The sequence below is a fragment of the Odontesthes bonariensis genome, chromosome 22 (genome assembly GCF_027942865.1).
Source record: "Odontesthes bonariensis isolate fOdoBon6 chromosome 22, fOdoBon6.hap1, whole genome shotgun sequence".
In the NCBI taxonomy this organism is placed as follows: domain Eukaryota; kingdom Metazoa; phylum Chordata; class Actinopteri; order Atheriniformes; family Atherinopsidae; genus Odontesthes; species Odontesthes bonariensis.
Window position 1 is genome coordinate 26575639 of NC_134527.1, and position 22665 is coordinate 26598303.

A 22665-nucleotide genomic window follows, 5' to 3' on the forward strand; every position below is an offset into this window, starting at 1 on the left:
AAGCTCACTTGAGATTTTTAAGAGAAACCCAGCTAGCATCATCCAGTTTAACTCTATGAACCAGTTTGCATTAAATGAATAAAAGTAGTGGGAAGAAAGGGGCATTAATTTGAATTTTTATTTATATATTTTTTTAAATATGGTTAAAATTTGAGTTATTTTGTGTTGAAACTAGTTCTACCCTCCATTTAATGTTACTAAATCCCAGCATCAGAATATTGGTCAATTATCTGTATTTCTTATTACCATTTCCTCTTTTGTCGCCAGTGGACCATATCCTGGAAATCCTGAAACAACCTATGAACGGCTCCCTGTCCCTCCTCTCGCCCGGTTCCGACCTCACACAGCTGTCGCTGGGCAGCGGAGACTCCGACCTACTCGAGCCTTCTCCCATTGGCCTACCTCCAGCAGTCAGCTTTGTCAATGGAAAACACGAGGTACAGGCAGATCAACCAAAAAGTTGATTATCCACACAGATGAAAGGTGCCACCTGAAAGTCATTTGATCAAAACCCATATACCAAAAAGTTCTTAAAGATGACATATTATGCTCTTTTGTGCCTTCACTTTCTGTGTGACTTAATGAAACACAACTTTACAAAAAAAGCATCAGAAGACATTCAAGAGCCAGAAAAATAACTGACCAATAACTGCTGATGTTTCAGTGGACCAAGTCTAAAAAAAATTGGTAATCAATTAAGTTATCTGGACAAAAACTTACACAAAATGGAAACCATGTCCCTGGATAGTTGCAAGCTTTGCTCAGCTGGTTTTAGCTTTTGTTGGTGTGTTCTATTTCCTTTTAATGTAATCTACTTGTGTTTAGTCCTTAAATCTGCAGCAGTTTTCCTCCAAAGGACCAACAAAGAAGTAGAACAGATACTGAAATGCAATGTGCTGCTCATGTAACATCAAACAGCTTAATAACATTTTTTCATTTTGGGTTAGTAAAAAATGGTCAAACCTACAAAAGACCCACATTGGAATAAAGTTAATAAAGAATGCTTGTTTTTGTACTCTGATCCATCCAGGTGACCTTTGCACCGGATCTTCCAGAGGAAGCCCGAGGAGATCAGTTTGAGACAGCCACACCTGTTAAGATTGGGGAGGAAGAAGAGGACACGAATGTAGCTCACTTTGACTTTGATGCCATACATCTTACCACAAAGGAAACACATACACAGGACACCGGTGATAAGGCCACTGATCCCACAGGTACAGACCCAGAGAGTGTTCGAGTTTTGGGCATTGATGATGATGAGGCAGGCGCTACGCAAGAGGGATCTGCGGACAGTGCTCCTCCTACTCCAGCTGCAGGCCAAGTGTTGGGTGTGATGACGGACGAGACAGAAATCGGAGGGCCAGAGGTTTCTACTTCTTTCTCAGACACAAAGTCAACAGAAACCACCACTCAGGCCCAGATGGGGGACTTTGAAGGGTCTAGTTCTGGAGAAGATGAAGCCTCCGGCCAAGCTGCTGATGGAGTCGTGGAATCAGGTTCAGGTGCAGAACAACTGTCTGGGGATGGGGAGCCCTCTGGGGATCAGGGTGGTCTGGATGACCCGCTTAGAGAGGTCAATGTTTTACCAGCTGTGACTCTCAAAGACTCAGCCACCACAGACAATAACACACTGAGACAACATTCAGCAGTCATGACCAAACCTCCAACCAGAACCTCTGACCACCACACCGAGCCTTCCACCACAAGCTCAACGCAGAGTGCGAACCAGCCCACTCTTTCCACCAGGTCACCCTTTTATACTTTTGACCAGAGTGCCTTTTCAGTCCCCCTATGGGCTCTGACCCCTGACCCATCAGCCGCTGCTCTACCAGAGCAGGAATTTATGAATTATGACAAAGAGATAGTCCCCTCTCTGCTCGAGTCCCACCCGCTGAAACCCATGGAGATCGAGGCCACAGAACAGCCAGAGATCAACACAGACTTTCCTGCTCCTCAGGAGGTCGCCACTGTGGATGTCAGAGGTACCTGAACTCAGCTTGTGGTGGTTTGGGCCATTTTGTTGTTTCAAACCTACAGTCAAAACTCAGAGAGCTGCAGCACCTATCACTTTCCATCTTTATTGTGTCATGTTTACAGATCTCCCGCTGTGCTCGAACAGTGAGTGTCAGAACGGAGGCTCCTGCTACAAGAAGGGAGACAAAAACATCTGTGTTTGTGCACCTGGATTCATGGGACAGAACTGTGAAATAGGTGCAAACACACAGAGCCGGCCCACTGACCCCTGTGCTAACAGACTGATGATGTTTAATAATACAGGCCTGTGTTGTGTGTCTGCAGATGTCGACGAGTGCCTCACTAACCCATGTCTGAACGGAGCCACCTGTTTGGATTGGGTCAACTCCTTCACCTGCCTCTGTCTGCCCAGCTACACCGGAGAGCTCTGTGAACGAGGTTAGGAGAGGAATTATATAAGGATTCAAGGAACTTTTATCGTCATACCAGCTCACATTTACATGTTTATGGTACGAAATTTGGACTCAAGTCCCGGTTTAAGAAACCTAATAAATAAGTATAAATGGGTTACGAGCACCTTCTGATTAAGTTCCTCTTTATTGAATCTTATATCTAGTTTGAAGTCATTTGACCATCTTTAAAGAAGTTTTCAAATTACACTTGATGTGTTTTCCCCTTTTCATAAATGTCATCCATTAAAAAAACAATCGGCTATTTTCTGCTCAACCTGTAATATTGTATAAATATGTAAATAACTGTAATATTCCTTTTACATATTCAACTACATCTCGGGCCATGTTGTAGCAGCTTGTGCACTCACTGACATAATACACATCATTTAAAACTTTGGTAATCTTAGATCTCTGGGCGTTGGCTCATCTGCAGATTAGTTCCAGCTTCTCGTCCAGTACTTTTGTCATGACTCAGCAGCTGATCCAGGTTCTGAGGTCTCAAGGGACTCGGAGGATTAAAATTTTCCAGTACAATGAACCAGTTTTCAGTGATAAGAGTTTTAGTTTTTCTCTGAGCAAAAGTACAACATTGACTTTCAAAACTAAATGACAAGGCCTTTTTTACTGTAGTAATAACTAATGGCAGCTCCAACAGTTCAGATCAGAGGAGGAAATCTTTATCATTATTTTTAAGAGACACTGTATCATTTCCCAAGAGGTAGAAACTTTTGTTTTTGTGTAGTTTATAGTAATTTTTAACTTGACTTTCATGCAGCTTGCCAAAAGTAATACATGAGAAATATCAAAGTTGAAACTTTTGGTTTATTTCACAAGCTTTTTATCAGTTCACTCATCTTGCAGAAGGTTTTTTTTATAGAGGTAGAAATGACGTTCAGGTTTAGCACAGTAAGAAACCCCGTTGTAAACACAAAGTATTACATCTAATTAACAGATGAGTAGAATAAGTAAACAAGTGCAAAGTATGTCCAGTTTATTGGTGTTAGGATGTTAGGAGAGGAGGTGTTCTCCTAAGAAATGATTCTTGAAGTAAGAGATGGACACCCCTGCTCTGATAGCATCTGGTAGCTGGTTCCAACATTGTGGAACCACAAAATCGTGGAACCACAAATGAGAACAGTTTGGACTGAGACTGCCTTGTTTGTCATGATGGCAGAACCTGATGAGGTCCTTGAGAGGAACATAGAGGTCCAGAAGGAGCATCAGTCTGTATGACTGAGTTTAAACAGCTGCTACAGACCCAGATGTCTCTCTGTAGGCAGCATTAGGGACTGGAGGAGTTTAAGAATCTCAGGCTCTTTAGTATGGGCAGAATGGAGAGGGAGATTGATAGGCGGATTGGGGCAGCATCTGCAGTGATGGGGGAGTTGTACTGGATTGTTGTGGTGAAGAGAGAGCTGACTCGGAAGGCAAAGATGTCGGTTTACCAGTCAGACTTCATTCCAACCTTCACCTGTGGTTACAAGCTGACAAAATAAGATTGTGAATGCAAGTATTGGAAATGAGCTTCCTCCGAAAGGTCGCTGAGTTCACTCTTAGGGGTTGGGCGAGGAGCACAGTCATGTGAAGATTCATGCTGAGAATATGGGGTCATCTGGTTCAAATGGCTGGTGCATATTGCAGAGAGATGGGTCCCAGCACACATTTTTATATTTATATTCATAGAATGAATGGACTCCATTATTTTTTAAGCAAATGGAGTGGTCTGACTTTTAGTTGTGGGCAAAAAAACACAGAAGCTGAAACACTGTTTCAGACAGAAGGTTAGAAGAAGAGCTTTAGTCTGCCCTCATTTCTCTGTTTCCATCCAAGCAGCCAGACTTTCCTGTACTTTTTAAAGTGGTCCTGATCAATAGTTCTCCAGGATTTCTGAAGGTCTTTCAAAGTTTTTCTTAGGACATTTTCTGCTTTTTTTACTAATTTTCAGTCCAGTCTTTGTACCTGACCACTTTCAGAGGAATGTGTTTTTTCTTTGTTAAGCCACTAAACTCTGACCTATGAATCATTCAAGCAGAAAAAAGGCTCCTAACTTAAGGGATGAACCAGTGTTGTGTCTACACATAACAGACAACTTAGCAAAGAAGCTATTTTTCTGTCTGGCTCAAGGTTTAGCATAGCTGTACAGCATGAACATTATTTTTTATTAAACATTAAATCCATCCATCCATCCATCACCTACTGCTTCTCCGGGGATCTGGTCACAGGGGCAGCAGCTTGAGCAGAGAAACCCAGACGTCCCTGTCCCCGGCCACTTCCTCTAGCTCCTCCGGGGGGGCCCTGAGGCGTTCCCAGGCCAGCCGAGAGACATAGTCTCTCCAACGTGTCCTGGGTCTTCCCCGGGGTCTCCTCCCAGTGGGACGTGCCCGGAACACCTCACCAGGGAGGCGTCCAGGAGGCATCCTAACCAGATGCCCGAGCCACCTCATCTGACTCCTGTCGATGTGGAGGAGCAGCGATTCTACTCCGAGCCCCTCCCGGATGACCGAGCTTCTCACCCTATCTCTAAGGGAGAGTCCAGACACCCTGTGGAGGAAGCCCATTTCGGCTGCTTGTATTCGCGATCTCGTTCTTTCGGTCACTACCCACAGCTCGTGACCATAGGTGAGGGTAGGAACGTAGATTGACCGGTAAATCGAGAGCTTCGCCTTCTGGCTCAGCTCCTTCTTCACCACGACGGGCTGGTGCAGAGCCCGCATCACTGCGGATGCCGGACCGATCCGCCTGTCAACCTCCCGCTCCTTTCCTCCTTCACTCGTGAACAAGACCCCGAGATACTTGAACTCCTCCACTTGGGGAAGGATCTCATTCCCAACCCGGAGATGACATTCCACCCTTTTCCGGCTGAAGACCATGGTCTTGGATTTTAAACATTAAATCATGCAAACTTATTAAAGTGCTTCCTATAATTTTCTAATTAACACTTTACATATTTATGTCACGTTTGTGATACATCAATTTATTGACTAATCTTAATCAAAGATGACTTGACGTAAATGAAAATTCATTTAAAACATCAAAAAAGTGGAAAAGCTGTAAAAGTAGAGTGTATATTTGTTGCTTTACTCACACTTTCAAAACCAGTCCTTGGTAGAATGTGGAAACCCCTGGACTGAAATTCTCAATCTGCAGGGTGTATCCATGTGCATACATGTGAGGGGTCAAGGCTGCATGTGCAACATAATGTGGAAACTTGAATGTAAATCATGGAGCTTTCACCACGCAGTCATCCTGACACATGCAGAAGTTAGAGGACAGAGAGACAGAGACACAGATGTCCTCTTGTAGTCTTCTGCCTGTGGAAAAAAGGAGAAAAAACAGATAATTGCACTATTATTCTACCAGAAAGCTTTTGCAGCTGTGTGGCATCGAAACTGTCCTGCTAAATGCTGCCTCCCACTTCATCTTGGATGCAGCCGTGTTTTGATTGACCTCCTGTTCTCCACTCGGCATACATCAGAACAGGGCTGTGCTAATTTCACACTGCCAGAAGGAGAGTGGGGGATTCCAGACCTCACCTGACCCTCCAGGTTGCTGCAAAGTGCTGTCATTAACATCCCCGAAGCATCGACAGCAACTTTCCATCACGTCTTTATTGGCATTCACATGATTCTGAAGAAACTGATACAAAACAGCCTTTGTTCACGGAGCCCTGACAAAGCATGGAGCTCGTTATGTGACTTTAAGTCACTGTATATTAAGCTAAAGACTGTGTGTGTTTGACCTGAACACAACTGGATATTTGTGAGGGTAAATGAGGTCCAACAGTGTTGCTGAGCTCATTCAGTGAGAGGCTTTTATCCCCCAGCTGGACCTCAGCGCCTCAGCAGCCACAACAACGGAGTCTGATGAGAAGCAAACAAATCAAAGCTGTTGTGTAACTACTGGAGGCTGTTGATACAGCAGCGGGGCTCCATCTCAACCGGCTGGTTCCTAGAAGCAAGAATTAAAATCTCATTTCAGACTGTGAACTTACCTTAAAGCCCTGAATGCCAAGCAGTGGAGAAACCCTGTTCCCAAACAAGTTAGGTGCTGTGCAAACTGCACATAAAAACTAAATGAAATTACTTGTAAGTAAGTAAAAACTTGTATTTGGTTGGACTTTGCAAAGCAACATGTTTAAAGTTTCAATGTATAAGTTTTTTATTCAAAACCTCGTATCAAATACTTTGCTCAAGGGATTGTTATGTTTTTATCAGGCTAGAATGGACCGTTTTTATCTAATTTTGGAGTGGGTTAGTTTACACGACAGAACAGCCGTATTACAGCCATGATAAACACATAGAAGAGGAAAGAAGTGGAGGAATCTGTGGTTGCGGGTGCTGCTTTGTGAGGAGTTAGAGGATACACATTTGAAAAATGGAGGATCATACCTCAACAGCTCATGAAACAACCGTGTCTCAGAGGAGAAAACATGAATAAACACCAATGTGGCATTTTCTTTCTCCAGAAAAGCCCAGTAGCCACCTGAAAAATCCAAAATGGCAGATATTGCTCAAGATGGCTGCTGTATCAAATGTTAGAATAAAAAAAGTACATATCTGTGTTGGAGCTTGAATGGCTAGACGTGTTTTATCTTTAGTCTGATACATAGTGCAGTGTCTGTGACTTCAAAGAGAAACTCAGATTGTGGGTCTGGTCGTATAGTCAATCATTTGCTTAGGAATCTTCCTCACTGAGCAAAACTACCCAGAAGTATCCACGACAGTCAAAATACTAAGGAAAGGAGCTGTGTTTCTTCCTTCATTATCTCATTAAGCAGAGGACACAACAGACAATCCTTTATGAGAGAAAGAAGATCATTCTGTCCCACAATTCCTTGCGGCCGCAACTTTTATATACAGACGCTGGATTATTTTCATCCCGTCCTACTAACTTCATGAGGATAAATTTGTTTTCTGATTTTCACAAGGTCAAGAAAAACAGCTCAGGAAAAGATGAAATGAGTTGTTTTTTAACCCTCTGACTGGTCAGATCACTGGACAGTTTTCACTTCCCCCTCAGTCCATCTTAAATGAGCTCAAGTCTGAGTCTTGTTTTCATGTTTATTCTTTGTGTGGTGGAGTTTTAACCTCCGGTGTGGATGCAGAGATGAGCCAACAATGTCTTACCCTGTAATATTGCTGACCTTTTTTACAGGTAACCTTATGAGATGTGAGATGTTCAACCAGGTGTTTTTTTTCATCATTACACTAATTTCCAGTCCTTCGTCACCCAACAATTTTTTTTTACATGCGCTTCGGGTGTTGCATTAAAAATTGACCTAAAATGGATCATTTCCAACATTTAATATGTTATCTTTGCATAGTTTAAATCAAATATTGGGTTTAAATGATTTTCAAGTCAGTGCATTTTGTTTTAATTTGTTTGCAGTAATCATTGAGAGTTTCACATGGACAGATAGAGTCTAAACACGCTGCTGAAAACAAATCTCTGAATAAAACATGAATAAATTTATGCAAAGTAAAAAAAACAGGGCAAACTCAGTGTGATTCTGACTTTTTATTGGCATGTTGTGTGTTCTGTCTCCGCAGACACGGAGATGTGTGGATTTGGTTGGCAGAAGTTTCAATCTCACTGCTACAGGTACTTCACTCACCGGCGGACTTGGGACGCTGCTGAGAGGGAGTGTCGGCTGTATGGAGCCCACTTGGCCAGCATCCTGTCCCAAGAAGAGCAGAACTTTGTCAACCGTGAGTCTGCGGTGTTTCAATTACATCGCTTAAGTTTTACATCAGACAAAGTCGTTGTTGGTTTTAGATTAATTGTTGTGTGTCCTCCTTCCCTCTGCAGGTCTGGGCAGTGACTACCAGTGGATTGGCCTGAACGACAGGATGTTTGAGAGAGACTTCAGGTGGACGGACAGCAGCCCGATGGTGAGACAGAGACTCAGAGTAGTCAGTCAGAAACATCCAATAAAGAGCAGCGACCTCCAGCAGCGTGGAGAGGATGGTGTTGATTTAGAGCTTCAGTTTAACTAATTTAAACCAAACAGATCAGAAATTAAAGTCCGGAACTGATTTCCATTTAAAACAGAAACATCATGTCTGCATGAATAAAACTATGAAGTAGTAGAACTGAAAGACTAAAAGACTGAACTTTCTAAACAGATGATTAATCATTTTTCAAAAGGCAGACAAACAGGTTGTAACAATTAACTGATTTTTCAACTGCCAGGAAATTCATCTGCATTTGAAATTGATTTTTTGATTCATAGTTGAATTAAACTGGCAATCCAAACATATTTAGATGTTAATTAAAGTTGCTTTAATACTTTGTAATTCACTGAGATACAAAATAACAGAAAAAGACAACAAAGAGACATAAAATGATCATAACAGGAGGCAACATTACCACAAAGCGATCCAACATAACTATAGAAAAACACAAAAAAAAAATACAAAATTAGTCGAGACACAAAGTTACCACAAAGAGACACAAACATGACTACAATCTGGCACAAATGACAATACAGAGACATAGAATGACCATAACAATAGGCAAAATGACCACAAAGAGACACCAGATTACAATAAAGACACACAAAAAGAGCTGCAAAATAAGTAGAGACACAGACATTCCTTCAAAATGCCACAAATGACAATAAAAACACACAAAAAGACAATGAAATTATACAAAAAGAGAAACAAAATGACTGTAGCAATAGGTGAAATTACTGAAAATGAGAAAAAAACACACACAAAAGACGATGAAATTTTACAAAAAGAGATATAAAATGATCAAAACAGGCAAAATGACCACAAAGAGACACAAGATGACAATAAAGACATACAAAAAGAGCTGCAAAATAAGTACAGACATAAACATTCCTTTAAAATGCTACAAATGACAAGAAAAACATACAAAATAACTATTAACAACTGGCACAATTACCACAAAGTCATAGGCCTATACAATAACTACAGAGACACAAAACAACACTGAAAACACACAAAAAGGTGACTAATTTAAACAGGACACAGTATCAGGTTGACTGGGGCACTTTTCTAACTTTTATGTCCCGGGTTCTTTTGTGATTAAATAAATAAACGACAACTTATTTTAACTCTTCTCGTCTACGAATAATAACTGAAGATATTTCCATATTTCCAAAAAATTATACTTCTAGGAGTAGCCCCTATACTTGTGCAGTCTCGTCACATGAACATACTCAATCTCAGCGGCGGGACGGGTTAGCTTTACAATTTACAGTCGTAGCAAACAAAAAAAGAAAATAGATGAAAAATGTCAGAATCAACGGTCGGAAATGAAGACACAGACGAGGCCTCATACTGAAAACATGTTTCCCTTAAAAAAAGTGTGAAACAGCAGCTACATTATGTGACTTCTGTGTTAACCAAAACAAACGGACATTTCAGCATTCAAAAACTCAACATCTAACTTGAGGAAACATGTAGGAAGTTTCCTAAATTCTTTTTTTTTTTCCATGGAGAGGTGAATGTTTGTTTTTTTGGTTACATATGGGTTACATATGTTTTAAACATTTTCTAAGTCTCTTTTATTTTTTATTGAAGTACTTGAATTTGCCTAAATTATTTTAATGTAATCTGTTTTGTAATTAATTAATTTATTTTATTGATTGGATGAACTCTAATTTGCCTAAAGATGATTACTTTGTATTTCTGTCTGTCTGATTGAATGCTTGTGTTAAAAAAAAAAAAATCAGACATTACTCAACATTTACTCAGTACTTGAGTAGTTTTTTCACCAAGCACTTTTTTACTCTTACTCAAGTAATTATTTGGATGACTACTTTTTACTTTTACTTGAGTCATATTATTCTGAAGTAACAGTACTTTTACTTGAGTACAATTTTTGGCTACTCTACCCACCTCTGCTGCCGAGTCCCGATCCGATACTTCTACAGTACATTAAAAAAATGAAGAACGGCGAAGAAACAGATCCAGTATGTCCCTGATTTTTTATTTTGTTCACTTATTTTATCATTTAACACTTATAAACAGTAGTTTAGTGCGACAATGTATATTATAAAAACGAGCAGCAGCTCAACTTGAAATACCTGGCAGGCATGTAAACAAAGAAGCAAATAAAAGTGCCTCAGTGTTATAAAGTAAGGCCAGTAATGTGCTTTTCGGAACTGCACTCCTAAAGGCTGCTTCTCCGTCGCTATCCGTCAACGACCATAAATCAGCCTTAAATTTTTCTTCTTCTCCTCCTCTGGCTTCCCAGAAGGAAATGTATGTTTTTTTTGATGAAAACCAACATCTCTACCTGGTCAGGTTTGAGCCTGTCCCTGTTCTCATCAAGGATGTTAGCGATGTCCTTGCCACCAAATCCCAAGTTTGCATATCTCACAGTTTCATCGCACAATCGCAACTTTTTTGTCATCCACTTTAAAATACCTCCACACCACAGACATTCGCGCCCCCAGCTTGATTCTGTGTGTGGTTGAGAACACAGACATAAAAATCATAACTCGGGGAGTTATGATTATTGTAGTTGGGGATATACACCTTCCTCAGTCGAAATAAATGCAATGTGGAGGCATTGGAGACCCATCCAAGATGGCGGCCGCGCTGATTCGTCAGCTCCAAAAGGCAGCGTCAGTCTATGAGGTGTCTACGTATATTATTTCTATGGTTGAGACAGTCTGACTCTGTACCACCACATAACAGTAAATACTAAGCGGTTATTTTTTCCCATTTGTTTTGAAATATTATAGTTCTGATAAAAAAAATAAGAAGAATAAATATACCTATATAGATAGGCTATATGTCCGATCGCTGATACGTCCGATACCGATCGAGTCAAAAACCACGGGATCGGCCCCGATTTCCGATCACGTGATCAGATCGGGACATCCCTATGTGTGACACACCCTGAGCAGCTGGAATCCTTCTGCAGCCTCATTCTCTACATGCTGAGTGTGTTGTATGTACAGCAGCTGCAAAGTTTAAAACAAACCACCAGAACTTGTTTGTTTGTGCTTCTTTGGTTTGCATGCAACTGCTCAAAGATTCAGGTGCTCTTTGTTGACTCACCAGCACTACCCCGTGGTTGCTGTGTGAACTACAGCCAGTCACAGGTGATGAGGATGAGCTTATTTTAAAGCTTTCAGACTTAATTATCCAGAAATCTTTATTCTAATTGTCTTTGTCTTTCCAACTACACTGTATCACATCTATTTATCAAACATGAACATTTGGAGAAGCCAGGATCAGGAAGATAAGTCTATATTCTGGCCACAGTTTGAACACCAGGAATGTTTCTTAGATTTATCTCCTTTCTGTTGTTTTTTATCCTTTGGGCTGAAGAGCCGCAGACATTTTCATCTTCAGTTCTCTTCATAACATTTACAGACAGTTTTTCTAACTATCTGCAGGTCTTGTGGAAAAAAAAACAACTTAATTTAATTTAATTTAATTTAATAATGTGAAAATGTGTGTTCTGGCAGCAATACGACAACTGGAGGCCGAACCAGCCGGACAGCTTCTTCCAGTCCGGAGAGGACTGCGTGGTAATGATCTGGCATGAGGATGGACAGTGGAATGATGTGCCTTGTAACTATCACCTGACTTTCACCTGCAAAAAGGGAACAGGTGAGCTTATACAGTTTTTTTTTACCTCTTTATATTCTTATGTTGAGATATCAGGACAAATCAAAAAACATCAGATCCCCACCATGTATGAAAAATGCGATAAAAAATATCCTCAGAGTAACACAAGACATATGACACTGTGTCATTATTTATGGAACAAAACTGAGACAAAACACAGAAGCAGTGAGTGAAAAGTGAACCCCATGGTCCAACAGCTTGTAGAAGCACCTTTAGCCGCAGTAAGTCGAAGTAATTGTTTTCTGTATGAGATTATCAGTCTCTCACATGGTTGTGGAGGAATTTTGGCCCACTCTTCTTTCCAACGTTGCTTCAGTTAATTGAGGTTTGCAGTATTGGTTTATCCACAGCACTCTTAACGTCCAAGCACAGCATTTCAATCAGGTTGAGGTCTCTGACTGGACCATGGCAACACCTTGATTCTTTTCTTTTTCAGACATTCTGTAGTGTTTGGGATCATTGGGCCTCATGCAAGAACATTGTCGTATTTTTATTCTAAATTGTTCTCACCTTTTTCGTATTAAGGTCGCGTACGAACATGCCACATCAGATTCAACAAAAACTCTTAACTTCGGAAAAAGTGTGTAAACGACCTGCGTAAATGATGAATGCCACCCGTGCGTATTTAAGTTCACATGCACGAGGATAGTAGATTTGCATACTCCACGCCCAAAATAATACCATATAAGGCTATACTTCCTCTTTCCTGTGCCAGGAAGTAATGAGTGTTGAGTCAGGAGAATGGCATCAAGGTGCAAAAATAACAACTTTAGGGGCTCTGAGTTCTGCTTTTAGAGATCCAAAAAGGAAAATCTGACATTTTTAGCAGTGTCAGCAGTGGAATTACGGGACCTGCTAAAGTGAAGAAATGGGAAGCAATTACGAGTGCTGTTAATTCTGTGTCATCTGTAGTTCGTAATGTCACCCAAATAAAAAAGAAATGGTTTGATATGTGGTTTGAAAATGGCTTAATAAAAAAACGTCTCACCATGGGCAGGTGCTCGATGACTGCAACAAAAGCCGTGCAATCAGTTGTTGCCTCATCATGATGGCTCTTCGATTGGGCGGTTAATGAGGGGGGTCTTCTGGCACCACACCGTCTGGTCTGCCTGGGCTGGTTCAGGTAGTAGGCATGCCTTCTCTGGGCTATAGAGCAGTTTGCCCCCTGCTGTATCGAGACACACCCACCTGGCCTTCAGCCCAGTGCGCTCCACAGAGGCACGGGTGCTTTGATGTGTATATGTGTGTAGTCTAGTGCTCCGATTATGTTTGGCAGTCCAACCATGGCATGAAAGTCCCTTTTAATTTGTACTTGTTGGATAGCAGTGTATGGGAATTTGATGTACCATGGGTGATAAACTGATGAGAGTTTTGATGATCAAGGGGAGCGCATGACTCACAGAGGACTGGGACACCCCCGATCTGTCTCCAATCTCGCTCTGAAAGGTTCCAGTGGCCAAAAATCCAAGGGTGGTGAGGACCTGGACGTGTGGTGGAATTGGGTTTGATCGGCGTCTTTGTCTCTGGAGTTGTGGCACTAGCAAGCTGCATATTTCCAGCAGCACAGTCCTTGGCAATCTAAATCGCGATGTCAGCCATTTGTCTGTCTACACGGTCTTGGAGCACACATGCGCTAAGGCATCCAAAAGTAGCAAGTCAGCCGCTGGTTACGCTTCCCATTGACCTTGTTATATACAGAGTCAAATTAACCTTCAATTAGTGCATAATTTAAGTCAAACAGAATAATGTCAGCATCATTATTGGGTATAATCTGTATATTTATTTATGTTTGCTTCAAAGTAATTAAATATATAATCCATTAGTCAAGCAAACTTGATTCGAATAACAGTGGACTATTTTACAAAACTCCTACGACAGGTCTGGATCACTCGTAAATTCTGTTCGTACCTGAAAGAAAACGTAAAATACGAAAAGATTGGTGAATGCGCAAATTCTCTTAAATCACTCGTACGCACGATTTAAGAACAAATCTGTGTGTACAAAAGGTTGTTGCATGAGACACATTGTCCTGTTGATGACCCAGTTTCAACCAAGCTTTCGCTGTCGGACAGATGGCCTCACATTTGACTCTAGAATACTTTTGAATACATTAGAGGAGTGCCCAGGTCCTGTGGCTGCAGAATCATCAGCCCTCCACCACCGTGCTTGACAGTTGCAATGAGGTGTTTGTGCTGATATGCTGTGTTTGGTTTTCTCCAAATGTGCTGCTGTACATTAGGACCAAACATCTCCACTTTGGCCTGGTCTGTCCAAAGGACATTGTTCCAGAAGTCTTGTGGTTTGTTCAGATGCAGTTTTGCAAACCTAAATTGAGCTGCCATGTTCTTTTTAGAGAGAAGAGGCTTTCTCCTGCAACCCTTCCAAACAAGCCATACTTGTTCAGTCTTTTTCTAATTGTACTGTCATGAACTTTAACATTTAACATACTAACTGAGGCCTGTACAGTCTGAGATGTAGCTCTTGGGTTTTTGACCTTGGGGTGAACTTGCTGGGATGTCCACTCCTGGGAAGATTGGCAGCTGTCTTGAATGTTTTCCACTTGTCAATAATCTTTCTCTTTGTAGAATGATGGACTCCAAATAGTTTGGAAATGGCCTTATAACTTCCCAGATTGATGGGCAGCAACAATTGCTTCTCTAAGATCGTTGCTGATGTCTTTCCTCCTTGGCATTTTGTTAACACACACCTGAATGCTCCAGACCAGCAAACTGACAAAACTTCTGCTTTTATAGAGGTGATCACACTTACTGATGATCAATTAATCAGTGCATTGATCAGCGGAACCTGGCTGATACTTACCCTCCTAATTCCTGTGGAAGCAGTAAGGGTTCATTTAGTTTTTGAGTTTTTGTTCAGTAAATTATGACACAGTGTAATATGTCTCGTGTTGTTGTTCATCTGAGGTTGTTTTTACCTAATTTGAAGAACTGATTATTTATTATATCCTACCAAAACTAGATTTGAAAGAAATGACATTATCATAGGTGTAAATAAAGAGCTGTTAACTTGTTTCTGTACTGGAAATAAAATCAATCATTGGAAGTTTTAACATCACACAATTAGAGGCTGTGCTTCCTACCATCAGTGTCATGTGGCCAGCCCCCTGTGGTGAAGCATGCTCAAGTGTTTGGAGCCATGAAGCCTCGCTATGAGATCAACACCTTGGCCCGCTATCACTGCAAACAGGGTTTCATCCAGAGACACAGCCCCACTATACGGTGCCAATCCAACGGTCAATGGGACACGCCCAAAGTCACTTGCACGAGCCGTGAGTGTCCTCATTGTGGCATCCAGACTGACCTGCACCATTATTAAGTTTGGGAATGTTCCCTCTTTTAACGCTTTTTTCCATGTGTCCTGTCAGCTGCAACCTACCACAAGTCGTATATTCTTCGGCACCGGAACAACCAGAGCAAGCAACAAAAGAGGCAACACATCCATCACACCAAGAGCCACGAAAAACAAAAACAAAACCAAGAGCAACAACAGAGTTACAGCTTCCTGCAGAGCCTCTGGAGCCCTTTCCAGAGTCGAGTGCAGCAGCTGCTCCGGGAGAAGCGGCAGGTCGAAACTCACGACCTGGACCAGTTGGGACAATGATTGGGTTTGTGGTTTTCTAAATCAGATGCGTGACAGCAGCCGATCGGTGCAGGCTGGCCATGTCGGTCAAGAGGCATCGATAGACAGAAAGAGTTGTTGCTCTAAACTGTCTATTGATGGCTCTCAGAAGGACGAGGAAGATGATTCACAAACGCTTTGTCCACAAACCCTCTAGGATCTGAACCATAACTCGGTGACCTTTCAGTCTTATTTCATAGATTGTACCTTAATCTCTGTACGATGTCACAAAGCCCAGGTCACTAATGTACTTGCTTATTACCATCTTAAACATATTAAGGTCTTCCTTTCAAAATCCCATTTTTGAGATGATACCCCACTGCACATGTTGATGGTCCACTCTAAAGCAGATTATATGTTAAAAAATATGAAAAAGACCCGCCTCGACTTTTTAAGTCTGGATTTTCAATTATTTTATATTACTTAGTGACTTTGTGAACTAAATTGAAATCTATTAAACAGCACTCTACTCTGCCTCTAACTTGGACCAGACTATCCATCCATCCATCCATCCATTTTCTATACCCGCTTAATCCGTTGGTCGGGTTGTGGGGGGGCTGGAGCCTATCCCAGAGGTCATTGGGCGAGAGGCGGGATACACCCTGGACAGGTCACCAGTCTGGACCAGACTTATTTTAGAAATTGACCTTGAGTCTGACTCCACCTGTTTTTGGACTCAGTTTTGACTTGAAGCTGGAGATACTTGGACTTGCTCTCATCTCCTCCATGAGTAGTTTTGTTGGCAGCCCTTGGGATTACCAAACAAAAATAGGACAAAGAAAGTTGAGTACAGTACACGTCATGACATTTTCTGCACATGCATAGTTGGCATTCTTTCTGTACATCCGTCCAAATCCTTATGGACTTTGGCATTAGCTGTAGACACTCGTCACCGATCCTGTTTGTGGTTTTCATGGACAGGATCTGGAGGTGTAGTCGGGAGAGGAGGGCGTCTGGTTTGGGAACCTCCGGGTTACATTTCTGCTGTTTGCAGATGATGTGGTTCTGTTGGCTTCTTCCAGCCATGACCTTCAGTTCATAGCTGAGTGTGAAGCAGCTGGGATGTAAATCAGCTCTTCCAGATCTGAGGCCATGGTTCTTAACAGGAATGTAGCAGCATTATAATTACAATGAATTGAATTCCAATTGGCTTGAATTGGACATTATTATTTAAGTGCCTTGAGATGACATTTGTTGTATTTGGCGCTATATAAATAAAAATTAATTGAATTGAATTGAAAAAGGTGGAGTGCTCCCTCCAGGTCAGGGATGAGTCTCTGCCTCAGGTGGAGGAGTTTCAGTATCTCTGGATCTTGTTCTCAGTGATGGTGAGTTGGAGTTAGAGATGGACTGACAGATTGGGGCTTCGTCAGCAGCAATGAGGGCGCTGCTCCGGTCCGTTGTGGTGAAGAGGCAGCTGAGCCGGAAGGAGAAGCTTTCAGTTTACTGCTCCATCTTTGTTCCAACCCTCACCTATGGTCACAGATCTGGGGAGTGACCCAAAGAATAAGGTTGTGGATACAAGCGGCTGAAATGAGCTTCCTTTAGAGGGGGGCTGGGCTCAGCCTGAAAGATAGGGGGAGGAGCTCCACCATCTGGAAGGAGCTCGGAGTAGACCCGCTGCTTCTCCTCATAGAAAGTAGTCAGCTGAGGTGGTTCATCCGGTTAGGATGCCTCCTGGGAGGAGGCCCCGGGGCAGAACCAGAACTCACTGGAGGGATTACATACATCCCATTTGACCTGGGAATATCTTGGGATCCCCCAGGAGGAGCTGGAGAATGTAGCAGAAGAGAGGGATGTCTGGGTTTCCATCCTGGACCTCTTGGTTCTGCAACTCAACCTCAGATAACTTGTCATTAATTAGTCCTGAGACACATGGTGTCACATGAGTTCTTTTCAACATTTTCAATCAGAGTTTTGGTAACATACAGCTGCCGCCTGCCTTATTCTTTCATACCGCCTTCATATTAATTTGTTGAATGATGTGAACAACCAAGCCATGATGCACAAGCAAGTATATCAGTGACCTGTACAGGAAGACTGTTGCCTTTTTCATTGTGTGGAATAGTTAATTTTAAAAAACATGTGTCGTCGGTGAAACTTAGCCTGAACACAGATCATAAGCCCTGTGCGTTCTGTTAACTATTAAGTAAAAGCTGCCTTGTGGAGGATTTTTACCAAACAAGTTGATATTTACAGCCATTTTAATCCTGATGTTTTTACATCTAAGTTTTTCAGACTCACTGAAAAAAAGTTACCAAGGTGCACCAAGGTTAGCTGCAAGTAACGGGGACTCCAACTTGTACTTCCATTTCTTTGTATGTCCCTTACACCAGCTTTTAAATAAATGTCAGGAAACCAAAAACAATACTTTTTCATATCACCGAGGAACTAAATAAAAATAAATACAAGAGTGGTCTGAGACTGCATACATCTACCATGACTGGATACAAATTTGCAAATGCAAATCCATCAGTTTCTGGGTAAAATTTGCTTACAAAGAGCCAAAAAATAACCAACCACATAATCTCCTCAGCAGAGATGTAAGTATATTGCTCCATAGCGCTAAAAGTTATCAAAAACTCCATGGGGTACCTTTAATTTAGCAGTTCAAATATCTAAAGTTGAATTTTATGTGTTATAAATAGATACAGATAGCCAGAAGGAATCACTTTGAATTGTTGTCATGGAGCATTTTTATTAGTTTGTCCAGTTTTGGTTTGACCTGCTTTAGTTTCTGTCCCGTGTAGATTTTTGTACAGATTTTGACCAAGAAAACGTTTTATAAAGAGGAGACAGAGGGATGTTAGAGTAATGAATGTGAGGTGTGTGTACATACACCTCATAGGATATTATATAATATAGATACTATATGAGGCCATATGAATTTAACTTATTGTATACTTTAACTATGAATGGACTGTGATTTTAATTAAAGGTCATTGGAACTGAAGTGATTCTGTTAATAATGATGTTCTTGCTGATTAAAGATTCTTGTCATGATGTTTCTAACTGACATTATTCACACATACAATTGAAATGTATTTTTCATGTTCACAATGGAAATGCTCCTTATTGTTTCAACATCATGAGTTGGGTTTTCAAAGTGTTCCCAGATACGTACACATGCTTTTTGCTTCATATCTGGAATCTGTGTTTTCAATTTTAGAAATAAGGGAATGTTTTCTACACCATGTGGTTAAAAGGGTTTGCTTTTTTTATGTAATCATTGTTTCATGCATTGTTATTGTACAGCTGTTCGTCACCCTGGTTTCAGTATTGAAATATGTGTGCAATAACAGAAGCTGTTATAGTACAACTTGTCCTGCTTCAATTCACTTATAAAGGAGCCTGAACGGAGTCTACACTGATCTCTACTTTATAATTAAGCCATTTTCACTCGTCACACTGGAATCCTGAATTGTTCTAGAAATGTTCCAGAGTAGTAAATATGTCTGATTGGAAACTTTTTGCTGAGATCTTTTCACACAGTCACTTCAGCAGTTTGGACATTTGTATGTTAGTTAACAAGTTTTAGCTTACAAATTTGGAATATTTATCTCAACTTCTTCATATTTAGAACATTTTCCTCACATACAAAATGAAAATGAACCTAACCACTGTGAACGTACTTATGTAAACATGTAGAGCTCTAAGGAAAGGAGCTCCAGCGCTTCCTTAATTATCCTCTTTGGCATCAGAAACACCGGACCATCCTTTTCCTTGAGAATTTTTCCAACCGTCTTTCCTTAATCCCATGTCCATCTCTATTCAACTGAAATCCAGGTCTCAAGTGGATTAAAATCTTAATTCAAACTCCACAGTACAACAATCTGTGACTATTGATTTTGATGGATTGAGAACAAACATTATACTAATCTGATGTAATAAATTAAAACATGAATTTATATTTCGTAGTTCTTAAAGTTGATTGGATAAGAGAGTTAACATTAAATCAATAGTTTTGTCAATAGTGAGGTATAAAAGTGTATTATCAGCATGGAAATTGTAGGAGGGATGAATTAGAAGTGAACCGGTAAGAGTCGGTCGTCCAATAACTGGAAGGTTGGCGGTTCGATTCCCACTCACTCGACTCAAAAAGATTGGTGAAACTGACAATTGGAGGGGTGTCAGTCCACCTCCTTGTCACGGCCGAGGTGCCCTTGAGCAATGCACCGTACCCCCATGCTACCCGGGCGCCGTGAATGGGTTCCCACCGCTCCAGTGTATGGCATTTGTATCTATGAGTGTGTGACCCTGCATGTGTGTGTCAACAGGTGCCAACCTGGATGGGTTAAAAGCGGAGGACAAATTTCATGTGTATGCATGACAATAAATTTGATCTTAATCTTAATTTAAGACAACAAATGGTAACCATACTTTAAAAAAAGAATTTATTTCTGACTAATACAAAGGAGACCTAAAACGGCTACAAAGAGCTGTAAAAAAAATCCAGAAAGGAATGCAATAAAGTGCAGAAACAAAAGTAACAAAAACTCAAAGCAAGTACAAAGAGCAAGTACAATGTCTCCATATGGAGACACAAAACAACCAAAATAGGTTTAAAAACAGCAAAGGACACACAATCCTTTTTGAGAGAAATGAGAAGAGTCTGTCCCACAAATTCTTGTCGCCAGAACTTTTAAATCAATGCTCAATTATATTTAACCAGTCACAAACTGTTATTCATGTGGATAAATATGAGGACAGAAGTGTGAGCAGCCTGTGACAATACTTATTCTTCTGTCCTTTTTAGGTTAAAAACTTTGATAAATATTCTATAATATTTCTCATATGATAAATATGACATGACTTTCATATACAGTGTGATAAGATTGCAAAAGAAAAAGTATCTAAAGCGCTTTTTTGTGGAATATTTATTGAATACGACGGTCGTGGTGGGGAGAAGTTGTGCACCACAGACGTTGAACTCTTGGCTGTCTCCCTTCGCCCCTTTTATTTACCAAGGGGAATTTCCACAACTCTTTTTCATTCTGGCGTACATCCACCCCAAAGCAAATGCTGCCACTGAACACATCATGGCATCACTGAACAGACTGGAACGCATCTCACCAGACTCACCAAAATTTATCCTGGGTGATTTTAACCACTGCTGTCCTGAGAAAGCCTTTAAAGCGGCACTATGCAACTTTCAGTAATACGGGGTTTGTTTACCATGCAATACACACCCCAAAGCTGTAGGGGGAGCTCCGTAGAAAATAAGGCGACAGTCTAGCCATATTATATATTACTACTCTAGAAGCTAACCGCATTCAATTTAGCCGTCGACAGCTAATGGAGAGAGGTGTGTCTTATCAGGCTCCCTGGCTCGGCTCAGATTCCTTTAGACCTGCCGTGAAGCAGTAGTTCTCGGCTCTCGTGTGTCGCGAGACTTCCAGAGGTAAACAAAGCACGCGGCGCCACAGGCAAAGTTGCAAGCGCTGTTTCGGGCTAGGGCCACCAGATGGAGATGGAAATGTCACCGTTTTCATCAGAACGGGTCAGCCAAGCAATCTGATGATTGCCAAGCAATTTTATGACCATGAAAAAGTTGCATAGTGTCGCTTTAAAGGTCTTCACCAATATGCCACATGCAGCACCCGCAAGGGAAAGACGCTAGACAAATGCTACTGGTCACTTCCAGAAGCATTCAGGTCTGTTGCACTCCCCCCTCTAGGCTCTGCTGACCACAATACTGTTCTACACTGGAAAAAATGCCCCTCCAAAAATAAGTTAAAAAAAACAGCAAATACAAGACGTTTTTGCTTGAAATAAGCAAAAAAATCTGCTAATGGAACTAGTGAAAATCGGCTTGTCAAGATTTCTTGAAATAAGATGTGATATTTAGGATTTTTTAGATAAAAGTGATCTTGAAATTAGCTTAAAAACCTCTTCAAATGTAAAAAAAAGCTTGTTTCATTCGATATGACTCAAAACAATTTGTTTTCAAGACTTTTTCATTTAACAAGATATTCAAGATGTATTGTCTTCAAACAAGTCCCTATATCTTGCTGAAATAGTACTTGTTAGGCAGTTGTGTCTTATATTAAGTGTAATGAGATATTTTGACTAGAAATGAGACAAATATACTTGGTAAGACTTAGATTTTTTCCAGTGTACTCATCGCTGCTTACATTCCCATTCTAAGGAGGGTTAAGAAGGTCACTCGGAACATGAAACAGTGGACTAACAGCATCCTAGCTCTCCAAGGATGTCTTGAGTCCACATACTAGAGAAACCTTATAACCTCCTCCGACAACCTTAATGAGCAAGTGGACACGGTCTCTTCCTACATTTCATTCTGTGTGGACAGCATTTTTCCCTCTAAAACTGTCACAATCTTCCCCAATAAACCCTGGGTTACCAAATAGCTAAAAGAAATCCTCAACAAAAAGAACAGGGTCTTTTTTACTGGCTCAGAATCTGAGAAGAGAGAGGTCAACATGAAAGTTAAGCGTGCCATTAAAACCGGCAATCTGAAATACAAAAACAAGGTGGAGGAAAAATTCACACTGGGGAACCTCCGCTCAGCTTGGCTGGGCCTTAAAAACATGGCCGCTGTGAATATCGCCACCACCTGCCAAAATACCATCCAGGTGGACGGTAACAGCCATGCATCCCTTCCCAACGAACTCAACTCCTTCTACACCAGATTTGAGAAAGACAACGCCACCCAGCCGGAAGAGATAGGACAACACTTCAACCCAGCAGCTGCACACTCACCTTCAACACAGAGGACGTGGTGAGAGCTCTGAGGAGGACTAAAGAAACCTGCTCGCCTGGCCCGGACAACATCAGCGGCCGTGATTTAAGGTACTGTGCTGAACAGTTAGGAGATCCAGAGGTTCCAGATCCTCTTCCAAAAATCCTTCGACAGCTGTATAGCTCCCCAGATGTGGAAACATTCCACAGTCATCCCCATCCCTAAGAAGAGTACCACCAAAGTACTCAACGATTTTAGGCCCGTGGCCGTCACCTCCCTTGTG

The 22665-nt window shown here is 41.3% G+C and overlaps 1 protein-coding gene across 1 annotated transcript in view; it reads left to right on the top strand.

The window, feature by feature from the left end:
* Positions 1 to 19079, top strand: part of vcanb (versican b) — a 53071-nt gene extending 33992 nt beyond the window's left edge. Inside the window, exons 8-16 of the mRNA XM_075455790.1 lie at positions 268 to 437; positions 1031 to 1982; positions 2098 to 2211; positions 2299 to 2412; positions 7976 to 8134; positions 8235 to 8317; positions 11878 to 12022; positions 15147 to 15329; positions 15426 to 19079. Coding sequence (XP_075311905.1) covers positions 268 to 437; positions 1031 to 1982; positions 2098 to 2211; positions 2299 to 2412; positions 7976 to 8134; positions 8235 to 8317; positions 11878 to 12022; positions 15147 to 15329; positions 15426 to 15661 — 2156 coding nt within the window. The 3' untranslated portion in view covers positions 15662 to 19079. The remainder of the gene's footprint in view (positions 1 to 267; positions 438 to 1030; positions 1983 to 2097; positions 2212 to 2298; positions 2413 to 7975; positions 8135 to 8234; positions 8318 to 11877; positions 12023 to 15146; positions 15330 to 15425) is intronic.
* Positions 19080 to 22665: the final 3586 nt, after the last annotated feature.